Raw genomic sequence first — 22,896 nt, 5'->3', positions numbered from 1 at the left:
CATTTATTTGGCTGATGGGCATTTGCGTTGTTCCGTCTTGTGGAATTCTGATTCCAGCACTGAAATAGTTGAATTTATGTCTCCATACGCTGTTTTAATCTGTGCTGGACAAACAATCTGTAAGGAAGGACACACTCTTACACAAGTGAAGGAAGGGTGATGGCAGCTGGATCAAGGGTGTTTTGCAGTGCTCTACTTCTGAGGCAATTAGTTCTTGTCCATTCCTGCCTGGAGGATCTGAAAATGCAGTAGCTGAAGTAATCCCTTTGGTTTATATATGCTTTCAGAGGTTTCTGCATTATTTGAAGTTGGCACTTCTGTTACCTATACTTTCCAAGAACCTTATCCTGTCACGAAGAATGCAAGCACCTCAAGCTCTGCCATTTATGTGGATGCTGTTGTGTCCAAGGAGAATATTGCATTCAGTTTTCTCACAGCACACACTCCAAGCCTTCTGCTGTACATTAACACCTACTTTCATGAATATTTGGCTGTGATTCTCTCCAAGAATGGTAAGTACTCTTGATTTGCTACTCAAGGGAGACCAGTATAACTCTATGAAGTTTTTTGGGGTTTTTTGCTTATTTGTTTATTTGTTTGGGGGGGGGTGTTGAGGGAGAATAGTATAGAATTCTGCCCTGATTTAAGTTCATTTCTGTGTCCTCAACTTTATCAACATCATCGTGTTCAGCTCATGAAATAGCCATGACTCTTGTTTATGTCCCTTTATTAGGCATTCAGTGCTACACTTGCATCAGTCTTTGAGTAATCATGTTGTTGGGGCTTAAAATGTGCTTTGACTTCCATTTGGCAAGATTGTACAGTAGTAATTCCTTGCTATTTATTCCACAGTGAGATCCATTAGGCCACCAAGATAAGGGAATGAGAAATACCATGTACAGAACAGAGCGCTTGGTGCAGAAATATACTATCATTTTATCCTTTGCCTTCTGTCTTGGCACATGTATTGCTCCTCACTGCATTGTTTCAATGGAATAAGGCCTTTTGTCTGAATATTAAAGCCAGATTACGTCAAAGTTTTCTAAGTTAATTGACCAAAACATGAGGTGTAAATCGATTTCTCGTTTAAAGATACTTGATGTGGGTACATTGAAAATGTGTAAAGATTTTAGGGGCATAGACTTTTGTCCTCTCAGTAAAACTCTGGCTCCTGAGTCCTTGCTGTGCTTTTAGAAAACTTGCTCCAAACAAACATCATCCTAGACAAATGGAGAAATCTGAATTTTTCAAGAGTTATCAGGCACTGGAGCACTGGAAGTGATGAATAAGCATATTGGTGAGTCAGTAGCCTGTGGCAGAACAATAGGAAGTTAATGTAATGTGCTTGGACATGTAGATTTGACCAAATGACCCAGACCACTCTGAAGCCTTGAAACTTCCAAAATTGCTAAGAGTTCAAGTACCGTCAAATGAAACCACTGAAGTTTGTTTCTAGGGTTTGGGGGGAGTTTTCTTGTGGGTTTGTTTGGTTTTTTTTCTTCTTTAAAAAAAAAAAAAGTTTTTTTGATATGGAGTTTTCAGTAGTTTCTTTCTTGGTATTGTCAGCATTGAGGTTGGCTTGAGATAGTGGATTGGCACTCTAATCCTTGGGAGAGGCAATTGGAATAGGAACTTCCTGAATGGATCTACTCAAAATGAAGCTTCGGCAGGGAGGTGGGACTGGTGAGGACACTCTAACCCTCTCCTGTCCAGTCCCAGATTTACATCTCTAATTTGCTTCTGTAGACAAGTGTTTATGATTTTCAGATGTATGAATATTCTAGTGTCGAGCTGCAGGGTGATGGAGGTTAACCCCTGCTGAGGTAAAACCTTGGAATCCACTTCTCTGTTACTCTCAGGTCTCTTGATGCCACTCTGGCAGTAGGAAATAGCCCTAAAGTTAATCACAATGTAATATCCATTTAAATCACCTTTATTGCTGCCAGAGTAGTCTGAAATGACCTTAGAAACATGAGTCAATTGACTTTTCTTGATAGAATACACTATAAGTAACCTATAATTGTGGAGCTCTAGAAGGGGTCTCTAATAGTGCTTGGGGAAGGGGTTGGGATCAAGACATGAGGATGTCCTGTAGCAGCTCAGCTTGAGAAAATGAAAATGAACTTTCGTTTTGTCAGCTGCAGCATCTGGAGATTTTGGCTTTGACTTAGAGACAGGCACTCTCAGTACATGTGGAAATCAGGTGGAGCAGGTCTTGGCACAGTCACGCAGTAAAAACAATGATGCTTTTCTCAGGTATGCACCTCTTTTTATTCACCTGTAATATGGTGGTAAAAGTTGTTTAGATGGTTGGTGAGATCTCAGGCTCCAAAATTCTGGACTATATAGTGTAGCACTATATGCAAAGAGTGATTAAGGTAACTAGCTGACCTTTGTTAACTCCTGAAAATCTCCTTCAGGATTACCCCGTGCATGCTTCTGTGACATTTTTATAAGACAGTCATTTCAGTCATGTATATTCTCTGCCTTTTGTCCCAAATGGAATAATTTCTTAGATTTCATGTCCTTTTACTTTTTAGTCTTGTTGGAATTGAAATTATTCCAATGAAAATAGTGTTCAGATATGTTACTCTTTCTTCCTCCAAGAGGTTTATGCTTGCCATAAAGTTACTGGACTATGAATATCAATGTCCTTTGTAGCATTAAATGTGAGTGTGATTCCTTCTCTTTTATTGGCTCACTTTCAAGGAATCTTGCTGAGTCTGAAAGTGTAGAGTAGGACATAAGCAGGTCCCTGCTGGATAGCTGATTGGTTAAATAAAGGTTAGGCTCCTGGAGAGATGGGAATGAGCATTCTCACTTTGGAGGTGAGTGGTAATACTCCTTCCAATAATCTCAAGTCCCTTTCCACTTATTAAAAAAATACGTAGGAATAGTCTATATAAAATTTAATACTTCATCTTTTGTAACTATTTTTCAAGCTACTACTAATGTATTTTGTTATTCCTCTTTTCTATTCACAAAAGAACTAGGCAAATTATTAGTTAATTAAATTAACTATGAAAATAATGTTTTTCCTACTTCTGACTTCTAATGTTAAATATTAGACATTAAAGAAATGAAACTGTTTGCAAGAATTATTTTTAGATAGATTATACTAGAAGGGCTTATATGAAAGTGACCTTGTATAGGCAGCTATAGTCTAATTCAGTCAAGTATGAAATATTTCCTAAAACCTATTGATTTCAGAAAAATTAGAGATACATAAAATACTTCTAGAAGCAATTCCATATATATAACATATATATAGCATATTCACCACAGAGTTTGTGCTTACCTCTGATCAATGGGCTCATGTCCTGGAAGTTTACAGGTAAGGTTTCATAAGCTGATGGTTTTAACAATGACTTAGGGATTGTTTCCTCCATTAGTTAATAGTTATGCCTTGAAATCATACATGTAATTTGAAAATTGTGTGCATATAAGAGCATTTTCCATTCCTCTCCAGTCTTTCATGGATTTTTAAATTACAGCTACATACATATGTGTATGTATTGTATATAGATGGGTGTGTGTATATGTACACACACATGCACACGTGTAGGTGGGTGTGCATGTAAAGCTCATGTAGCCCCATTGCTCCCACATCCAAGAGATTAGCAGTATTGCAATGATTGGCATTTTTAATATCTCTTTCTGTAGAAGATTCAAATTATAGTGCCTGTTACTAAGCTACAGAAAATGGGTAAACATCTCTAATTAGTCTTCTCAGTGTATCAATTCACGGAAGTTATCCATATTATGGGAAGATACTACCAAGAAAAGAGTGGGGTTTTTTCTTTCTCAAGCTAGCTTTTCACTGTACATTTTTGCAATTACACAATTTCACAAAGTTGAAATATTATCTTTGCCTTGCTCCTTAAGGGTAAAAAGTGATGGGAGAGAAAAATGTTAAAAGAAAGAATATTGAAATAAACTTTATTTCTTCTTTCTTCATTTTTCCTACCCCTCCTGCAAATAATCAAATGGGATATGAATATGATGAAATATATTGTCTAGAAAATGTTTTCACGAATCTTTGATTCTTAGTTTTGTTGGCTTTCTCCATGGAAACAATATGATTTCTAATCTAGAAAAGAAGCAGATAGCTAGCATCAAAGAAGAGAGATAGAATCTCAAGCTATGCTGGAGTGATGGAAAAATTATCTGTATTTATTATCTAATCTCATAAGAAATTGAACAATTTGACTCCTTTTTCTCCACCTTTCCAGTATCTATTGCCATTACACTGAGCTATGTTCTCCATTTCTTTTGGAAAGCAAGACTCTGATTTTGCATAGGAAAAATTAAATACAAGGAAAAAAGCACAGTTAAAAACAGCAGTACAAGTGAAAGCATCTTAAGTAATTCTTAAGTCTCTGATCCTCAGCATACAACATTACATACAGGCTTATATCAGCTCCACTTCCCTGACCTATAAAGTCTTGAAATCATCTGGTATTTGAAGTGAATAGTAAAACAATTCACAATGTGTAACAGAGCTAAGCTGTTAACACTCTAAAAAAACCGCAAATACTGTCAGTGAGAAGCTACTGATTCATTTTTCTCTATAAACTCATTATCTCCTGTAATCTCCTCCTGTCTGTAGGTCAGAAACAGCCTTTCTAATGAAAGTGTGTAAATTTTCCTTTTTGTTTTTGCCTTCCAGTACGTTGAGCTGCATCTCCAGTGAGCAAAGCTTTTCTCACTCAGTGGAAAAGAGATGCAAAAAGATCCAGTTCCATCTTTGAGGCAAGGAATCTTTTGATTCTGTTCACGCTGCACACTCTGAAGTTTTATGGGTCAAAATTAAGACTGGGGAAATAGGACTTAGATGGACTTCAGGGGATGATTCTTCTGGTTCTTTTTCCTTACTTACTTTCCTTCCCTTCCTTCCTGTCTTAGTTTTGGGACATTAACTAACTGCTTCAGAAAGACCCTCTCAACTACTTTACTGCTTGTGCAGTTGTCTTCTCTTTTGAGAACACCTGGTGCCTTACAGACTTGCAGCAGGCATTGGACAACCTGCCCAGTTTATGTCCCTGAAGGGTTTGGGTATAGTTACTTTTAACAGATTACGAGCAGAAAAGAAAATCATGTTAGGAAGTGTAGGAGACAGCTTTGTGGAGGAGACAAGTAACTGTGAGTGACTGAGGATTGTTCCCAGTCTAGCTCTGGTTCACAGCCATTATGTGGCAAATAGCTTATATGTCTTCTAAATATAATTGCAAGCAACTGTTGTAGTTGGCCCTTGAATTCTTATGTTATTTTCTGAGTGAGGGACCAGAGACAGTTTGATCAGTAATGATGAATATAAAAGAAATTTTTCCCAGTTGCCTTAAATGAGAAGCTGGCTTTGGTACCATGAGTAGGCACGGTTGGAGTGGCAGGAGATCTGTCAGCTTATTTATCTAAAGGGAGAAACTTGTGTTATTAGAAATCATATTGGTCACTTAGATGTTTCCTTGTAAGCAGACTTCACAGAAAATAGGAATGCTGGTTAGAGTTTTCACTTCAAATCCAGTACTAAAAAGTCTTTGAGGCAAGAGGTGGATTTGGCATCCAAACCAAATTTTATCATGTTTGTGTTAGCATATGGCACTTTAAATTTCTAAGTGTGCAAAATTAACTAGAAAGAAGAAGCTGCCATAACTTTCAGCCAAGGACTCTGGCAGATCTTTATCTCTGCTTTCCAGGAGGAGGGAACTGAAAGATCTGTCTCATTAGCAGAATTCATGGACATGTTTGTACTCATGAAGATTATTTTGCCGTACTGAAGGGCCAGTAGATGTTCTGAACACTCACAAGGGAAAACAAAGGAACTGTAATTGGATTACGTAGAGCAGGAAAGGTTGAACAGGCTGAATAATTGTTCTATGTTCTGGTGATATACAGACTGACTTTGAACTTACTGCTGTCTGGCATAAAACTCCAGACCACTGGCTGCAGATAATTGGCTGGGAAGAAAATGTGTGTTGCCATTTGCTTGTAGGAGGTGTTTATCTCCCGTAAGACTTGAGTTCCTAGTTCACATTTTCCAACTGATAAGTAATTTTTAAGGTTGGATTTCCATAGAACTGTCCTGAAAAGAATGAGAGGAAGGGCAGAGGGTCCTGTCTGAGTAGGTGCTCCATATATGTGTATATATATACATATACATACACACACACACATATATATAAATGTTCTTCAGTATTCCTGAAAGAAGGCTGTTTCAGAACTCCTTTTTTATTGAAAGATTTATCCTTAAAAATTGATAGGTGTCAACTTTCAGTTACTTTAAATTTAAAATTATCTATGTTGTGGACAGACTGAGCTGTGTGCTAGGGACTGTGGTCCAGCAGAACCATTGAGTTAAGTGCTGCCTTGGAGCTGTGTAGCTGTTTGTACACAACAGCGTTCCTAATACTTGGAAGACTGAGTCTGGGTCCAAACAAATCTCCTCCTCTGTCTTGTATATGGTATCTCTATTAATATGTTAATTTTTCCAACAGCGTATCAGTTACCCCTGTCTACATCATCTTGCCTTTCTTGGTGAAATTGGGTGTTTATGTCCTAGTTTTTACAAGTGAGAGTGGCCTTCAGGAACTGCAGGGGGAAAAGTCTGGAGCACAATAGAAGTACAGTTGGTGAACAAGGATCAGATCAGGGAATGGGCATTAAGCAAACTTGGCACACATAAATCCGTGGGCCCTGGTGGGATGCACGCACAAGTGCTGAGAGAACTGAAAGATGTCGTTGCAAGGCCACTCAGAAGGCAATGGGCACAAACCAAAACACATGAGGCTTCATCTGAATATGAGACTTTCAGCATGAGGATGACTGAGTACTGGCACATCATGTCTGGAGAACTGTGGAGTCTCCATCTTTGGAGGTATCTGAACATGGGCAGCTGGCTTGAAGGATCCTTTTAGTGGGATAGGGATGGACAGCATGTCCTCCAGAGATCCCTTACATCCCCAGCCATTCCATGGTTCTGTGAAAAATCACAAAGGTATGCATTTGAAGGTAAATTACTGGAAGTTTATGTGTATAAGCATATATATTTGACTAGAGAAAATCATTACAATGCTACCATTATATAGGTCTTACAAAAGGAGTTTCACTAGGTAAATTATTCATTCTTCCTCTGCTTTTTCCCATTAGATGACTTAAAAACATGAGTCTTTGTATCCCAGTGGTTGCAGCTAGTTCCAAACTCAGATATCTCCCTTGAAAGGTTGTGATGATCAGGAGGTCACTCACTAAAGGATCTGACTTCTCCATTCATAGAGACTGGCATAACCCATGAAATAAGCAATCCTTAGAAGGACTTGCTGGTAGGAGCAGCAGAAATTTCCCAGAGATTCCTGACCAGCCAGGCAGTTTCTCTAGAGCTCAACACAAACAAGCATTATTAACCTCAGAAAGCCATTAATCCACAAAATTCTGTGCTGCCTTTATTATGAGTTGAGAATGAGAAGGAGGTTTCAGAAGAAGCATATGATTATTTTTCACTAGTTTTATCTAAAAGATTATTGCTCGCTCTCCTACTCAGGCATCATGCAGTGCTCAAATTGCCTCTTTTTTTCCTGTTCATACCATCTTTTTTTCTGTGTTCTCATTGCTGAACATAATGGCTATTTGTTAGGTCGGCATGAAACAAGTCCTTGCTTTAACAGGCATCTGTACTGCCAAAATGGAAAAAAGAATGGTTAAAAGATATTAGGAAAAATGGAAACTGTGAGTCAGAATCTCTGTGAGGGCAGACTGGGATGACTTTTTAAAGGTATCACAACAACAGTTCTATCTTTTTTTCCCAAGAGCTGTTCACACAGCATTAATGATGTTGCATAATTTCCAAAGCAAGGTTGAACTTTTGGAATAAAATTCATAGGATGATACTTTATATTCCATTCACTGAGTAAGGAACAAAAACTCTTCCTGCCATCCTGGCTGCTCTGCAAGTCTTAAGTAAAGTGTATAGAGAGAGATGGAAGCCCGGCAAGATTCTTCTTCATACAAAGGTGAGTAAACCATTGGGACTGCTGAATGTCTGAGTGTCAGACTATTGGGATCCAGTGTGTGTTTAAAGGCAGAAAGGGAGATCTGAGCAGAGATATGAGTATTGGGTCCAAAAGTATGACACAGAGGCTTCCTATCATGAAGTTCAACAAGGCTAAGTGCGAGGTCCTGAACACGATTATAGGCAATCCCAAGCACAAGTGTAGGCTGGATGTAGAATGGGTTGAGGCCAGCCCTGGGGAAACATTGGGAGTGTTGGTTAATAAGAGGCTCAACATGACCTGGCAGCGTGATCTCACAAACCAGACCCTGCATGGTCCCTGCATCCAAAGCAGTGTGGCCAGCAAGTTAAAGGAGGGGATTCTTCCCTTCTGCTCCACTGTAGTGAGATCCCACCTGGAGCACCCAAACAGCTCTGGGCTCCCAGCATAAGAAGGACGTGGACATGTTGGAGTGAGTCCAGAGGAGGGCTGCAGAAATGACCAGATGGTGTTTCAGGTGTTTCCAGTGAAGACAGGCTGAGGGAGCTGGGGTTCAGCCTGGAGAAGAGAAGGCTCTGAGGAGACTTAGAACCCTTCCAGTACTTAGAGGGGGACTACAAGAAAGCTGGAGAGGGATGTGTTACAAGAGTATGGAGTGATGGGGCGAGGGGAGATGGTTTCAAACTGAAAGATCGTATGTTTAGATTTGATGTTAGGAAGAAATTCACTGTGAGGGTGCTGAGGCCGTGGAATGGGTTGTCCGGAGAAGTTTTGCATACCCAGCCCTGGAAGTGTACAGGACCAGGTTGAAAAGGACTTTGAGCAACCTGAATGAAAGGTGTCCCTTCCCGTGTCCCTCTCCATGGCAGGGAAGTTGGAACTAGGTGATCTTTAGGTCCTTTCCAACCCACACCATTCTATGATTCTGTGATTGCCTTTGTTAATGAAGGGTCTTAAAGTGAAAGTGTTTTAAAATTTCAAAGAATCTGTAGAAAAGGTTTGGTTTAAAATTTACTGGAATAAATCTTGCCATCAGAAAGCAGATGCTTTCAGGGAGATTTAACTGCAACTGAAACCCTCAGTTCTCTTCTTCATCTTTATATTCAGTTACCTTCAGGGAAAAAAAAGATAGTTAATGTTGCGTCACTTTAAAAGAAAGAGTAAATACTTCTTCACCAAAAATAAATACCTAGGAACGTGGTGATAATGCTAATGACTAATAGTGGGTTTTTTTAATTGCTCCTCCCTCAGAGGTTTCATTTAGTTTTCCAATGGATGAATATTCATGTATTTTACCAATGTATAAACTGTGGCATAAAGAAGGAAGACAATTTGTCAGCAGCCATCAAGCTGGTAGATCCCAAATTGTGGCAGTGCTGTGTTTATTGCCTCCAGGGTACATAAAAGCACCACTGTGTATGCTTACCCATGAGCTGAACTGGAGAGACAGTGTTTATTATTTTCCCACATCCGTGGGTTAGTCCTGTTCCCATTTTAGACCCAGCCACATCACCACGTACATGAGCTGTTTTGTTCAGATAAGTGGTCCCCCTAAAATCACTGGAATAAGCTCTGTGTTTATGGCACTCAGTATGTGCATCGTGAGCTCTCTGACTGTGATCCTCTGGGTCATTTTTTAGATTTTGCTTTATTTTCTACCTTTGAAGCAAGAAGCATCTGCCCATTCCTTGTTAATTGCTGGTCAGTCTGTGTTCAGCCAACTAGCAGCTGGTAGGAATGAGATGTCTGTGAAGGTTAAACACATTTCTCAGTCATGTAAGGGAACCAGCTACATTTATTGATGTTTAAGTGACAATCTCAATCTGGGTCCAGCTGTCTAACAGGATTGTAAAGTGAACTGAGGTCATGGGTCTCCAGATAGGCTCCTTTTGCTGTGTGGGGCTTTTTTTTCTAAGTTGAAGAAATGCAAATGGGAAGAGAAAGTGTTGGGTTCTTTGTTTGTTTGTTTGTTTTTTGGTTTTTTTTTTTTGGTTTTTTGGTTTTTTTTTTTTTTAATATAGGACGGCCTGAATATGATCCTTTAGTCCTGAATGTCTCAAGCATTGAGTGAGAGGCATTTAAATAACCTCCTTTTTGGTTTTGGTGTTTTTGGGAGTTTCTTTTGTGGGTTTTTTTGGGAGGTTTTTGTTGTTGTTGTTGTTGTTGTTGTGTGTTTGCTTTTGGGTGGTTTTTGTTGTTTTGGGGCTTTTTTTGTATTGCAGGAAGAGACTGCAAAAAAACTGAGTGGTAGATTTTTCTTTTAAACTCTATGAAACAGTAATGTCTAAACAAATGTAATGGCTGAGTAGTGATATAAGCAAACATGTTCAACAGTTTTTCTTCTTTGTTTTTTCCATGCAAAACAAATAGCAAGAGTCATCCCCTAAAAAAATGGAAGTACTTTCTTAGTTAAATGCCACTGGACTCTGAAGAGATGGGCTCTGTTCCTAAAATCACCAGCAGCACTTCCAGTGGAGAGTAAATTTACTGAGCAAATATCCCTGGGGAGAAGCTGCTAATTAAGGAACATGTTTCTAAGCCAGCTGCTCCTAACTGAGAAAATGGTGGTTCATTTTTAAATATCTAGGCTATGAAGAGGGACACTGCCACACAGAAACTGTGCAAGTTCCCAGAGATATATTTTGTGGCAGAGACAACTGAAAAGTGTCACGTGTTGTTCTGCAATCAGGAGCAAACAAACATTTATACCTCATGAACTGCAAATGGCTTTCAAGCTAAATAATTTAATTTTTTTTCATTTAATTTCTTTATAATAGCAACATCAGTAGCCTCACTAATATATACCACCCTTTGTTTAATTTGTGCTTGCCTTAATTATTCTCTTTCAGCTATAGCTTGGATGAATCTGGAGGGTGTATGTGGTGGTGTAGATAAAATCTAGCAGTCCCACAAGGGTGACTGTCAATTTGAAACAGCTGGTAGAAATTCTGTTACTCCTAAACATGTTTCTGGATGACTCTGAGGCAATAAGACATGCAGGGGTAGTACAGTGCCCTTTTATTTAATGCAGTGTTTCACTATTTCATACATACACGTTTTCCCCAAATCAGAGTTGTCAGCTGCCCTGGTTTAAATGTGTAACTGATGTTACACAATGGTGATATATTTGTACATTCTACATGTGCCACCCACATGTGTTCCCTGAATTAACCTCAGCTTCTGTGAGCAAAGCAAGATGTCTCACCAGCTGCTCCAGCCAGTTTAAGTCGTTAAAAAGTGCTGTTGAAGTTGGTGAGAGTCGTTGGGCTCAATTTGGGCTCGTTTAAAACCAGTTTCCATAAATAAAGGTCCTGCAGAGAAGTCTCAGACTCCAACTGGTGCCATTCCTTTCCTTGCTGTTTGGTCCTTCAAGATGAAATGACACAAGACCTGTGGTCCTGTGACATGTGTGACAAGAATTTGACTTAAGAATGATGGATTTACAGACCAAATTCCTGATACGAGTTTCTCTTTCTTGCAAAGCTGCTGTAATCTTTTTGCCAAATACCTAGCACTGGCTGAGGTCTTTCAAACGAGTCTTTTCCTGAGCTAGAATGCTCTGTGTAGCCTTTTCCCTTTTCTAGATGATGATTTAAAAATTACTATTTGATTTTCAACACAAGCTTTTGCAGTCCAGAATGAATGTAAAGTTGGTGGGCATAGGCCACAAAGCCAGCAGGTGGTTTCTGACATTCCACGCAGGCACTGCTGTAGACACAGACAAAAGAAAGGCAGCTCTTCTGTTAACATGTTCAATCAGCACAGGTTTGGGACATAGAATACGTAACACCATGACCAAGCTATTTCTTCACACTATGCAGTCTGGGATATTTTTTTTTTTATTCTTCAGACTGAACACTTTGAAATCTCTAACCAGTTTTGTATCCTTATTACCACTAGACATAAGAGCTGCTACAGCAGCTTATCCTGAGAAAAAAGGAGCACTTTGAAGGCACCACGCTGTTCCTGTAGCTGCCTGGAGGTTGGTTATGCTGACATTGATCATTAGTGTTCTTCTAGCAAGTAAAAGTGCTGGCCTCCATCATCATTGAGAGTGTCCTGGGAGTCTTTTGTTTCAGAAGGGCCACCTCAGATTAAGTCACCAGCATGGGATGGCATAAATACTGCCCTTTAGTCTGTTTCCCAGGACATCCCTCTGCACAAGGGAACCCCCAAGAATCCTGTTCAAATGGCTCTTAGCTGTTTGATATCACCAGGGGGATGTCGCTCAGCCCTACAGTTGTGGATTGTGGCAGGTTGCAGACTGAAGACCACAGCAGTGTGCAGCGAGGCAGCTTTGACACTGGCAGTGGTCTCATCCCAGCAGCGTGGCAGCCCACATGGAGTCATTTCCAGGGAGTGCTGAAAAGAGGCCACGCTGTGCTCAGTAACTCTGTGGGTAAGCTAAGCCTGCCCCCCTCTCAGGCTGCTCTAGAGGCAGAATTCAAAGCTGAAAGGGATGGATAACTGCAGTAATCATGTGTGAATCTACTCTTACCTAATACTGCTGGGGTAATATGCCCACTAAAATTTTCCATCCCAAGCCCAAAAAGAAGGATATCTTTCTTTCTTTTCTCTCTCTCCTGTATTGACTTGATAACAATTGCTCCAAGCAATTCACTGTACATTAGCAATGGAACACAACTGGTTGTGCATTGCTTGAGCATTATGACACTCCAGGTGTGCATGCTCAGACATGGAGAGCTAAAAAGAGGATGACAGGCTTGACTACAATATGACTAGACTGAAATTACACTGCTCATGATTAGTGTGAACCCCTCTTGTGAGGCAAAAATGATGCAAAATACAGAATAGGGAGAATAGAGCTGGTTTATGCACTGATCTCCATTTGCAGTTACTGACACTGGGCTGATGTGATGGAGAAAGTCAGTGGACTAGATAATCAAAATCCAGAGGACAAAATAAAATTCTTAATAATAATCCTAATTAAAAATCCATTTATTTTGCCTGTCAAATAATAAAATGGCAATTTAATCTGCCAGGAAAATTATTCTGTAATCTGAACACAGAAGTTTTAGTATTGATGCACAGCAAGGTCTCGTCTACAATGGTGAAAATTCAAAACACCTCAAAAGATGAGCCCATGTACTTCTGGTTTATATTAATGCAAATTTGGCCCCATGCAAGATGCCAACTTGAATTCGATAGTTTTGAAGAGCATCTGTCCATAAGAAAAGTTGCCACTCAAAGCAGTTTGATAAAATAAAATGCCATTCACAGATCTCTTTACGTGATTTAAGGTTAAATTGCACCACTTTAGAATGTAAGATCTATTCTTAATGCATGCCAAGAGCCTCCTCCTTTGTGTCCCAAAAAATGGAGCAGATGGTTTCTGGTTTAAAATCAGAGCTTCCCTGACAAAGTCAATGGGTAAATCCCTGTTTGCTGCAGCTGAGAGCCTGGATAGACTGCATGTCGTGCTGGCTCCCTTTGAACACAGATGTGCTGGTGGTTGTTGTTGTTCATCTGCATACAGTGGTACAATTATAATTTTATATACGTGTGTGTTCATAGCCTTCAAAAAGAGCACAGAAGCTTTTTTCACATTTATGAACTAAGGTCACAGACCACACCTAGGCCCTGTTCCATCTTTTGCTTTACATCCCTTTCAAAGTCTCCAGGTAAGAGGCAGCCTGTAAAGTGTTTCTGCTGAGACATGATTTTTAGTTTGGCCCAGTCTGTTAGACTATCATATTTTAGTTCCAGCTTACTGTGTGTGGTCATCTTGGCTGTGGTGTGCAGGGTCAGTCAACCTTTCGACTTTATGTCAGCTCTCTCACTGCCCACAGCAAATCTGAACTTCCTTTGTACTTGGACTTCTTTTCTCATGTATTTCTAAAGTGTTTCTAAGATGTTTACACTGCTAATCCCTGCTGATGCATCTTTTGTTCAGCACCAGATAATGTGATTGTGATTTAGGTTTGGACCTTTGAGTGTGACAGTCATGGTGATAGACAGCACCTCCTTGCCCTCACTATGCAATGAGGGCTGGGAGCTTGCAGGATTTCAGGCAGCTGAATTGGGACCTATAATATCATACTGAATAATTTAGCCGTTTTTACTGACCCTGATGTCTTCACAAACTCCCCTCTAATGTCCATAGCTATGTGTGAGAATTTAAATGCCTTTTATCGCTTTTTTTTATTTATTTTCACTGCAAAATTTCTCCTGATCCAGCAGACCTCTCAATCAGCTAAAAAGCCTTCATCCTAGTAGCTCATTCTCATTTTCCTTCTTGATTTTGGAAGATATTTTTCTATCCTACAAATCCCAGAGAATGTCAGTGCTCATCTGGAATATACTGAATTTTGTAGAACTTTTTTTTTTTTTTTTTAAGTACAGCTCTTAGGAGGAAAACATCCTGGCAAGGCAAAATGAGGGGGAATTATCTTAACTGGACTAGGGATTCCATCTTGAAACGTCACTGTGAGGTGTGTAGAGGTGGAGAAGTTCCTGACAATTTTCAGAACAGCAAATAAATGCAAGTTCATTTCTCAGGGTGCTGTCGGTATTCCTTTTCTCTTTGGAGACAGTTAAAAATAGCACCAGAAAAGCTTTTTACCTCTGTGGTACCATAGTTCCATGAATTTTAGTTGCCAATGCATAAAAAGAGTTCAATTTTATTTTTTTTTCCTTTCTGCTACTTGATTCTCAGAAAAGTATACTTGGAAGTATTTTACCAGAATAGATCCTTTTTCTTTTAGATTATGCCATATGTAGCTCCATGTGTGTCTATATCTGTATCTATCTATATCTATCTAATATCATCTATATCTATCTATATCTATCACATATACATATTCCCTGTAGTCATTTGTTGAAGGATTAAAATTCATACTAGATTCCTTATTTCCTCATGCATTTTGATTTGTTATGGTACTGTTATTTACCAGAAGTCACAATGCTTTTTTTGATAGCAAGATTGAATGAGATGCCTGGGATTCATTTTTATATGAATTACATTAATTCCTTCAAATATGCTGGAAGTAAAGGTACTTCTTCATTATCTATAAATGATAATGGAAGTACAGGCCTTTAACTTTTTGAAATTAAGTTATAATTCTTACAGTTGTCACTTTCTTCTGTGCTGTATGTTACATCTGGATGAAAAGAAATGATAAAAAACGGCATTATTAGTTTAGTAGAGCAGTGCAAGCCCTGCATGCCCTCTGCTGGAAGTATTCCCTTACAGGATGATGTAGATCAGCTTCTGGCAGTGCTGGATGTCTGACCTGCAGACAGACACCCTCGCCTTTGATATACTTAGTTACTCATTAAGATATGTGTTTCCATAGTAGTTTGTTAACCCAGTAGGAAGTAAAGCTCCTCCAGCGCATTATTTTCTTCACACTTTTCATTACAGCTTGAACTTTTGACCTTCTTCTTGACTTATTAACCTTGTTACTGCATAGCAATAAAAAAGAAAATGAGTTATTTGTTGTGTAAAGTTGTTGAAGGATATCACATTACTGACACAGGTTTTATACATACAATTTTGCTCTGCCTTTAAGGAAGTTTACAGGTCCGATACAAGCTGAGTAAGGATGGGCTCCTCATTTTCACCATTGATTCTGGAAATTTTGCCAACCGAGAGCTGCACCATGTGAAGATTAACAGAGAAGGCAGAGAGCTCGTCATTCAGGTATGCCATGCCTCGTGCTGAGTATTGAATAACACTTCAGGCCACAAACACTGGCACAGGTTGCCCATTTCTGGAAGTGTTCACGGCCTGGTTGGATGGAGTCTGAGAACCCTGGGCTATCAGTGAGTGGTGTCCATGTGCACAGCAAAAGGGTTGGAACAAGATATTTTAAACGTCCATTCCGACCCAAGCCATTGAATGATTCTGTGAATTCTGGAATTCAGACTCCCTGATCTCAATGCCTGATCACTGGCAGGAGGCAAAGGTTTCACACTGAGTCAGCAGCAGAGCAGCCCTGTAGCTTTGAGCAAAGCCCATCTGGACGCTATTCAAAGAGTACCCAGCAGTGGTGTTTTCCACTGAAGGGTCCTTCCCTTGCTTCTGAAAATATGTGAATTAGGAAACACATTTGGACAGAAATTCATTTGGACCACTGGAGTGGTTCTGTTTGGGTGTTTTTCCCAAGGGAGAACATGACCCCAGCTGCCTTATCCTCACAGAAAAGGAAAAGCTGAAGGAATGCAAGATGCAGTCACCATGTACATGGCAGTGCCCCATCCTAGAAACTAGAAGCAATGCTGAGTGTGACAGCATCATGAGAGACAAAACCCCTCCTCTGCCTTGCTCCCCTGCATCACCTGTTTTTCCAAGGCAGGGAGAACAAAACCATCTTACTGCTCCTTCTGCTTTTCTTCTAAGGCTAATTATAGCCATCCATATTGCAAAACAGGTTGGCTACATTTGAGCAAAAATCACTTAACAGGAGAGCATGGCAGGGTCTATAGAGAGGTTGTATCTTAAGGAATAGAATGAGAAGACAAAAACACACAGCACTGTGCTTTTTTTTTTTTTTTTTTTTTTTACAGTTTCCATCTCTGGGTGGTAAAATAACACATCACACAACTACAATGAGTAGACCTCATTATCTAAGAAAGGTTATGCTAAAAGCCAGGGTTTTCCTCAAGTACCAGTCTTCTATTGTCTACTGCTCTGTGGTTTTCTTCTGCACAGAACTAATTCTTAACAATACATTTCTAGAGTGGTCTCCTTTGAGTGTATTCTGAAGTGACAAGACATGGATTTTGGGAAGCAGGGGGATTTCAGGGTCAAACATTTTAAGCTTTTCTGCAGGGGAAGTTTCTTCAAAGTCCTTTATATGACTATTCTGGTATACCTTTAAGCTTCTCCTGCTAAAATCAAAGCACATTCACTTTGCTATCTTTAGAAACTGAATCACGCTTGGGGGCAGAATTAACTGATTTGCAGCTGAGGACATTCCCAGAAGTTTGCAGTACAGTGAGATCTAGGGGTGTCCATGTGCTGTTGTACTGAAGTAATTTTATTGACCTCTTCCAGGTTGATCAAGTTCTCAAACTCAAACACAACTTTTCTGAGATTGATTTTAAGGCCATTAAGTCACTCACCTTGGGCAAGGTCACAGGTAGGTTCTACCAAAAATATTCCTGATTCATGAGGTGTTACAATGCTGGAATTAGCCTGTGCTGTATGCTGGGTTTTTGATAGAATAAGGGGATTTTTTTGGATGGTTTTGCTGTAAAAGTTGGCCTGAACATTCCAGTACTCCTATATATATATATATTGCATCAATGCAAAACTTTGGCAGCTTTACTGGTTTGCACTGATAGCAATATTAAGCACTCCAGTTGCTCCCTCCAGTGAAGTGATTCACACAGCCTGTGTGGCTGCACAGGGCAGCATCTTAGCCTAATGATACCATTTTGCTGACTGCAGCTTGCCCCTCTCCAGCCATTTCTGTTTAATAACGATAAGAACAGCACAATGAGCCTTCATCCTCTCTATCTTTTTTTCACTGCCATTTGAATTCTGCAAGGAATATTGCGTATAGCACTTAGGCCACGATTCTGCATGTTCTGTACATGGACCTTCTTGAACTTTAATCCTTTAAGCCATTACAAGACCTGCCTGAAATTTGGAAAGTAGAACTCCTCTTTTTTATTGTCAAGTATGTCATATTCCTTTATATAAAGTCTTGTTCTTTCACAGTAAAATTCTAAATGCTTCCTTCTTTACAGAAATTTCAGTCCTTTGTTCAAATTGGACCTCCATATCAAGTGTGACATCTGTCTCACCATTGCAATTTTATTTGTTTCATTATTAGCTCACGAGGCCTGTGGGACTGGCAGCTAGACAGACACTACACACATCTTCTAGTTCCTGGTTGTGCAGTGTAGCTCCATAGAGTAACAGTAGTGCTTTCTGCATCACATTTTATTAAACAGTTTTAGAGCAGGACCTGATTATCCCCTTAGTTATATATAATGGGGTTTTTTTCGGAATACAGCTGTCTTCCAAACCTTTGTGGACAGGTTTGGGAGCCTGACAGTTTTCAGCCCAATTCAGAGCTAAGCTAAAATTTCCATTTTGTCAATGTTTAGCTTTAGTGCTGAAAATCTAAAAGAACATTACTCATTTTGACCTCTACCTAGAACTCAAGATATAGACACCAAATCAATAAAGCAAGGATTTTTTTAACCAGAAAGATAGAAGGTAGCACAAAGACCTTCAAAAATGTATCCAGCAAACTGACATGGTGCAGCTCAGCATTATGGAGAAAAACTAGATTCAGTCACAAAAATATGATTAACTTCACAAGTGCAAGTTGTTGCAAAGCCAAAAAGCCCAGGTGTATCTCCAAAGGTCAGAAATTCTGTTCCACTGAACACTACCAACTTTTATCCTTCTTTTATGTCTCTCTTGCCCCAAAGTTTATTGGGATTTTGTTTTAGTATAGCGGTAGTTCATATTATGTAATGACACTAAAACCATAAACTTGGCTGTCCAGGTGGTGAAAGATACTATTGCTGTACTGGAAATGACACAATGCATCCTACCAAGTCACTTTAATTCCAGCCTAATCCTAATTCCAGTTTCTTTTTCGTATGCTAAGTGAATTTCCACAAACTGTTTCTTCTATATTAGGATTTAATTTTCCAGGTTTTGTCCCACAGCTGTAGCTATGCTGAATAGAGTCCTTGTGCCCTCAGAAAATCACAGATCTTCCTCAGTCTTCTTATTCCAGGATGACCAGTCCCAGCTCTATTGATCCTCTCTTCATAGGAGAGATGCTCTGATCCCTAAATCATCTTTGCAGCCCTTCAGTGAGCTCACTCCAGTAAGTCCATGTTTTTCTCCCACTGGGAAGCTGTCTTTCTCTGCAAAGCTGCCTTCCAGCTGCTCAGCCCCAGCCAGTGCTGCTGGATGGGGTTCCTTCTATCCCAAGTGCAGATCTTCACATTTCCTTTTTAAATACAGTGTTCTTGTTTTCTCATTCCTCCAGCTTGTCAACATCCCTCTGAATGCTGATACAACCATCTGGTCTGCCAACTGCTCTCCACCATTTTGTATCTTCTCCAAACTTATTCATGTTTAACACTCTTCCATGATTGAAAGAAACAAAACCAAACCAAAAATCCCCAATGTTAAGGGTATTGTTTTGTTGTACAAAGAGGAGAGCTGGACTTTGTCATTTTGGGACTGTGGAACTTACATAAATATGTTAAATCATTATTTATCCTGTTGTATGGGTAAAATGTGGACTACAGCTTCTTTTGATGACAGCTCACCAGATGAATACAGGCGACTTAAACCAGTATCTACCAAGTTTGTCCTTCTCATTGCTGATGCCCTCAGCAAAACATAAACTTCCAGAGGCATGTGATAGTTTGGATTAGACCTAGACTTCCTGTAGTGTTTATTTTGAATTCCACTGCAGTTACACCCCTAAAGGCATTCATTAGAAAATTTAAGTGTCCACTGAAAGAGGACTATGTAGAAAACTCTCTGTTCTACAAGTCCTACATATCTATGCTGTAATCTTCTGAAAATCTCTCTTCTTTCCTGTCACACCACTGCTCTTTTCTCTGCTCTAACAGCCTGATCCTGGCTACTTAATCAGATGGTTATACCACCTTTTTTCTTGATTCCGCCATTAATTTTCCACTGACTGGGAGATCTCAAAGAAGTCTTCCAGCAAGACATCATGAAAGCTTGAAACTTCTTCCTCACCAGGTTTTCTTATGATAGCCATTTTGGCACAGCTGGAACTTTTGAAAAGTGCACTTTTATAAAATGACCAGTTTTTAAATAATAGTGCTTCTACCCTGCTTCTAGCCTTCCCCACCCCGGCCCCATTACACTTACTTTAGGTACTTACACTAATATTTTTTCCTCTTTTCAAACCGGCTCTGTTTTTTCCAATGGCTGCCTTATACCCAGCTGTGAATTCTGGGAAAAAAAACCCTCTGTTTGAGGCAGAGGAGTCTCACCAGGAATTCAAAACATAGGGACACTCACTCTGCCACAGACTGCTTGAATGACCTTGGGTCCATTTATGTGCAGATATAAAGGTAAGCAGGCATTTTATTCCCACTGGAACCAGTCTGAGCTTTACTATCTCCCTTCTCTATCAGTAAAGCATAGATAATAGAACATCCTGCATCAGAGGGGTGCTGGGAGGATAAAAGCATTAAAGGCTGTGAGCTCTTCAGATACACAGTAATGGGACCATATAGCTGCCTTAGAAAGATCAATCTAAATATAAGTGTGGCTTTGAAGACAAGGGAGTAAAAGGAAGCATCATTCAAGTAGCCAGCAGACGTCTGTTGAATTCATCCTCACCGTAGCCAACAGCAATAGAAAAATATTATTCTCCTGTAGTTAGTTGTCATTTTTACTTCACAAATATAGAGTTAGGACACAAAAGGACCTATCTAAAGCTCATCGGTATCAATGGGATTTTTCCTTGGACTTTAGTGAGCACTGGATTCAGGCCCCAAGTGGGTCATACAGTTTATGGCAAAGCCTCAGTGAAATCTTAACCAGAGTCCCAGTTCATTTACTTTAAGTGCTCCTTGCAGAGATCATACTGCTGTATTTAACCACACGAACATTCTGACCTAACTGTGAGGCTGGCTCTGCTTTGAACAAGGGATTGAACTGCATGACCTTCAAACATGTCTTTCAGCTTAAATTATTTTGTAATTTTACAATCTCAGAGACACATTTGCATGTGGTTAGGTGTTGTCTACAAAAAGCTGCCATCCCAGTGGAAAATATAATTTATTTGTTTGTGGGTTTAATTTAATGAGTCCTTGAAAACTTTGTACTGTGCCCCAACATGTCTAAATTTTTCACCATTATTGTCCCTGAGAAAAATAATCTCTGATGCAGAGACATGAATTTCATTGTTTGTGTATTTACATCTGGGCAATTTAATATAGTAGCTGTGTAGGGATACCAGAGTAAAAGGGTAGCACTGAAAGGATTCAAGAGGATTTTAAGAAAAAGGTTGCAAGTATTTCTTTAGAACCTGTTAGTGTTGAGCTAATTTATTAAGCTCGATAAATTATTCAATAAATAAATTTTATTTATTTATTGTCTTCAAAGTGATCAATTAGCAGACCTTCCCACACTGGTAGCATAAATGATTGTGTATTCTAGCACAGGAACATGATATCTTTTATCTCCAAAAGCCTGAGCTAAAACACACTCGAGTTTCAACTGAGTCATTCAGCTTTGATATAAAGTGTACGTAAAAGAAAGTTTATCTGGAAAGTAATTTTATTAAAATCATTATCTAGGTGCAGTACAATTCTTATGATTTCTACAATAGCTTTTCTTATTAAAAGTTCATGGGGAGAAAATGAAACCTATACACTGAAGAGATCACAGAGCAGCTCATCCAAGGATATTATATAGGAATAGATGATAATGGGATAATTAAATCACAAGGGGTAAATTGTCATTAACTCAGAAATACAAAAGCTGATTTAAAGAATTACCTTCTTTTAGAAAGTTTCTATGAAAAATGCCTAAGTCCATTTTTTTTTTTTTTTTTTTTTATGGAAAGACATTCCTGTTTTTAAGCTCACCAGATCTCAATTTACTATTTAAGCAATACATCAGTGTCTGCAAGGGATATTGGCCGGACTCTTCTGGTCACTGCAAAGCTCAGTTCTTTATTTCAAATTCTTCTTGCCCTAAATACTTATTTTTTAGACCATATTGTGAAAAAAGATCTCTTAGATGAATTTTAAAGTCTCTGGTTTTCCTCCTAGTAGCCTAGTAAAGCATTAAGGAAAATGGAAATTTCTGTGTAATATAAAAGAGGAGAAGCTTTTGGGACCGAGATGGCAAGAGTCAAACTGGTTGACCTCAGTTGTTGTAACCAGGAAAAACTTCTGTGGTTTTCACTTCACGGCCTTTGTGGCAGACTCACATGAGGAAATGACATTATTCCAAAGCTATGATTTTGGGTTTCAGGCTAACTCAAGATACACTTTCTACCCTTTCTAACTGAATGATTAATGTCAGCAATGTTTGCTGAGATTGTTGATGGACACAGCAGCACATTTTTCCAGGTATCTTCACAGTGCCTTGTAGTGAGCTCTTCTGAGACAGGTGCAGTATGTGGAGACTAGAAGTGTCTTTTACCTCAAGGTCATGGGTTCAAATCTGGTGACTATGTCCAAGAAATAATCTTGCCATTCCTGTTCAACAGCTTGGCAAAATGAGGTTTAAATTTCTGAGCAAAATTAAAATAGTATTTATAAAGAAATAACAAAAATATATTGAATAATGTTTATGGTCCTGTTTTACACAATGTTACCTGTAGAAAGAGGGTATTTTACCCACTCTCCCTGCACAAAAATAACACTTTTGATTTCTCTTTGATTCCAGTTACCTGTCCTACTTGTTATCATTTACTATGTCAATTTGCTGTTTCATTACTGAGCAAGATTGGTGCTTGGTTCTAGAGAATTCTCGTGGAATTCTATTCATGATGAAAATTAATTTCCCATTACTGAGATATGAAGACTTAAAATTGCTTTATCTAAAATCTTACAACAAGTAAGTGGCAGAGGGGTATAATGAAACAGCAGGGGAAGAGGATGTCTGATTTTCTGAATAGGAATAAATCAGCATATAAGTTATGTTGATACAATCCATAAAGTTTAAAAAATACAACCACATGTTAGACGTAATCATCATTATCATGGAAAGTCCTTGCAAATCCATGGAAAACCAACATAAATCCTGCTGAGCTGTGACATGGCAGACAGCTTCCAGGGATCAGCTACAGGACCCAACAAGAAGCCAGGCCAACTTACGCTCAACTCAGCAGATAAAGCTTAAAAATTGCTTCCTAAATGTAGGGGTAAACTTAATTTGTGGAGAATGAGCAGTTTAATTACTGAAAGCTGAAAA

The 22,896-nt window shown here is 39.2% G+C and overlaps 1 protein-coding gene across 1 annotated transcript in view; it reads left to right on the top strand.

Moving 5' to 3' along the window:
* The window catches only part of CNTNAP5 (contactin associated protein family member 5), a 266,113-nt gene that overhangs the window by 234,870 nt on the left and 8,347 nt on the right, over nt 1–22,896 (top strand). The window contains exons 19-21 of the mRNA XM_066323037.1: nt 288–512; nt 15,518–15,648; nt 17,005–17,089. Coding sequence (XP_066179134.1) covers nt 288–512; nt 15,518–15,648; nt 17,005–17,089 — 441 coding nt within the window. The remainder of the gene's footprint in view (nt 1–287; nt 513–15,517; nt 15,649–17,004; nt 17,090–22,896) is intronic.

Source organism: Sylvia atricapilla, chromosome 7, assembly GCF_009819655.1.
Source record: "Sylvia atricapilla isolate bSylAtr1 chromosome 7, bSylAtr1.pri, whole genome shotgun sequence".
Classification (NCBI taxonomy): domain Eukaryota; kingdom Metazoa; phylum Chordata; class Aves; order Passeriformes; family Sylviidae; genus Sylvia; species Sylvia atricapilla.
The sequence above is the reverse complement of the archived record's forward strand: the minus strand, read 5'-3'. Positions and strand labels throughout refer to the sequence as shown.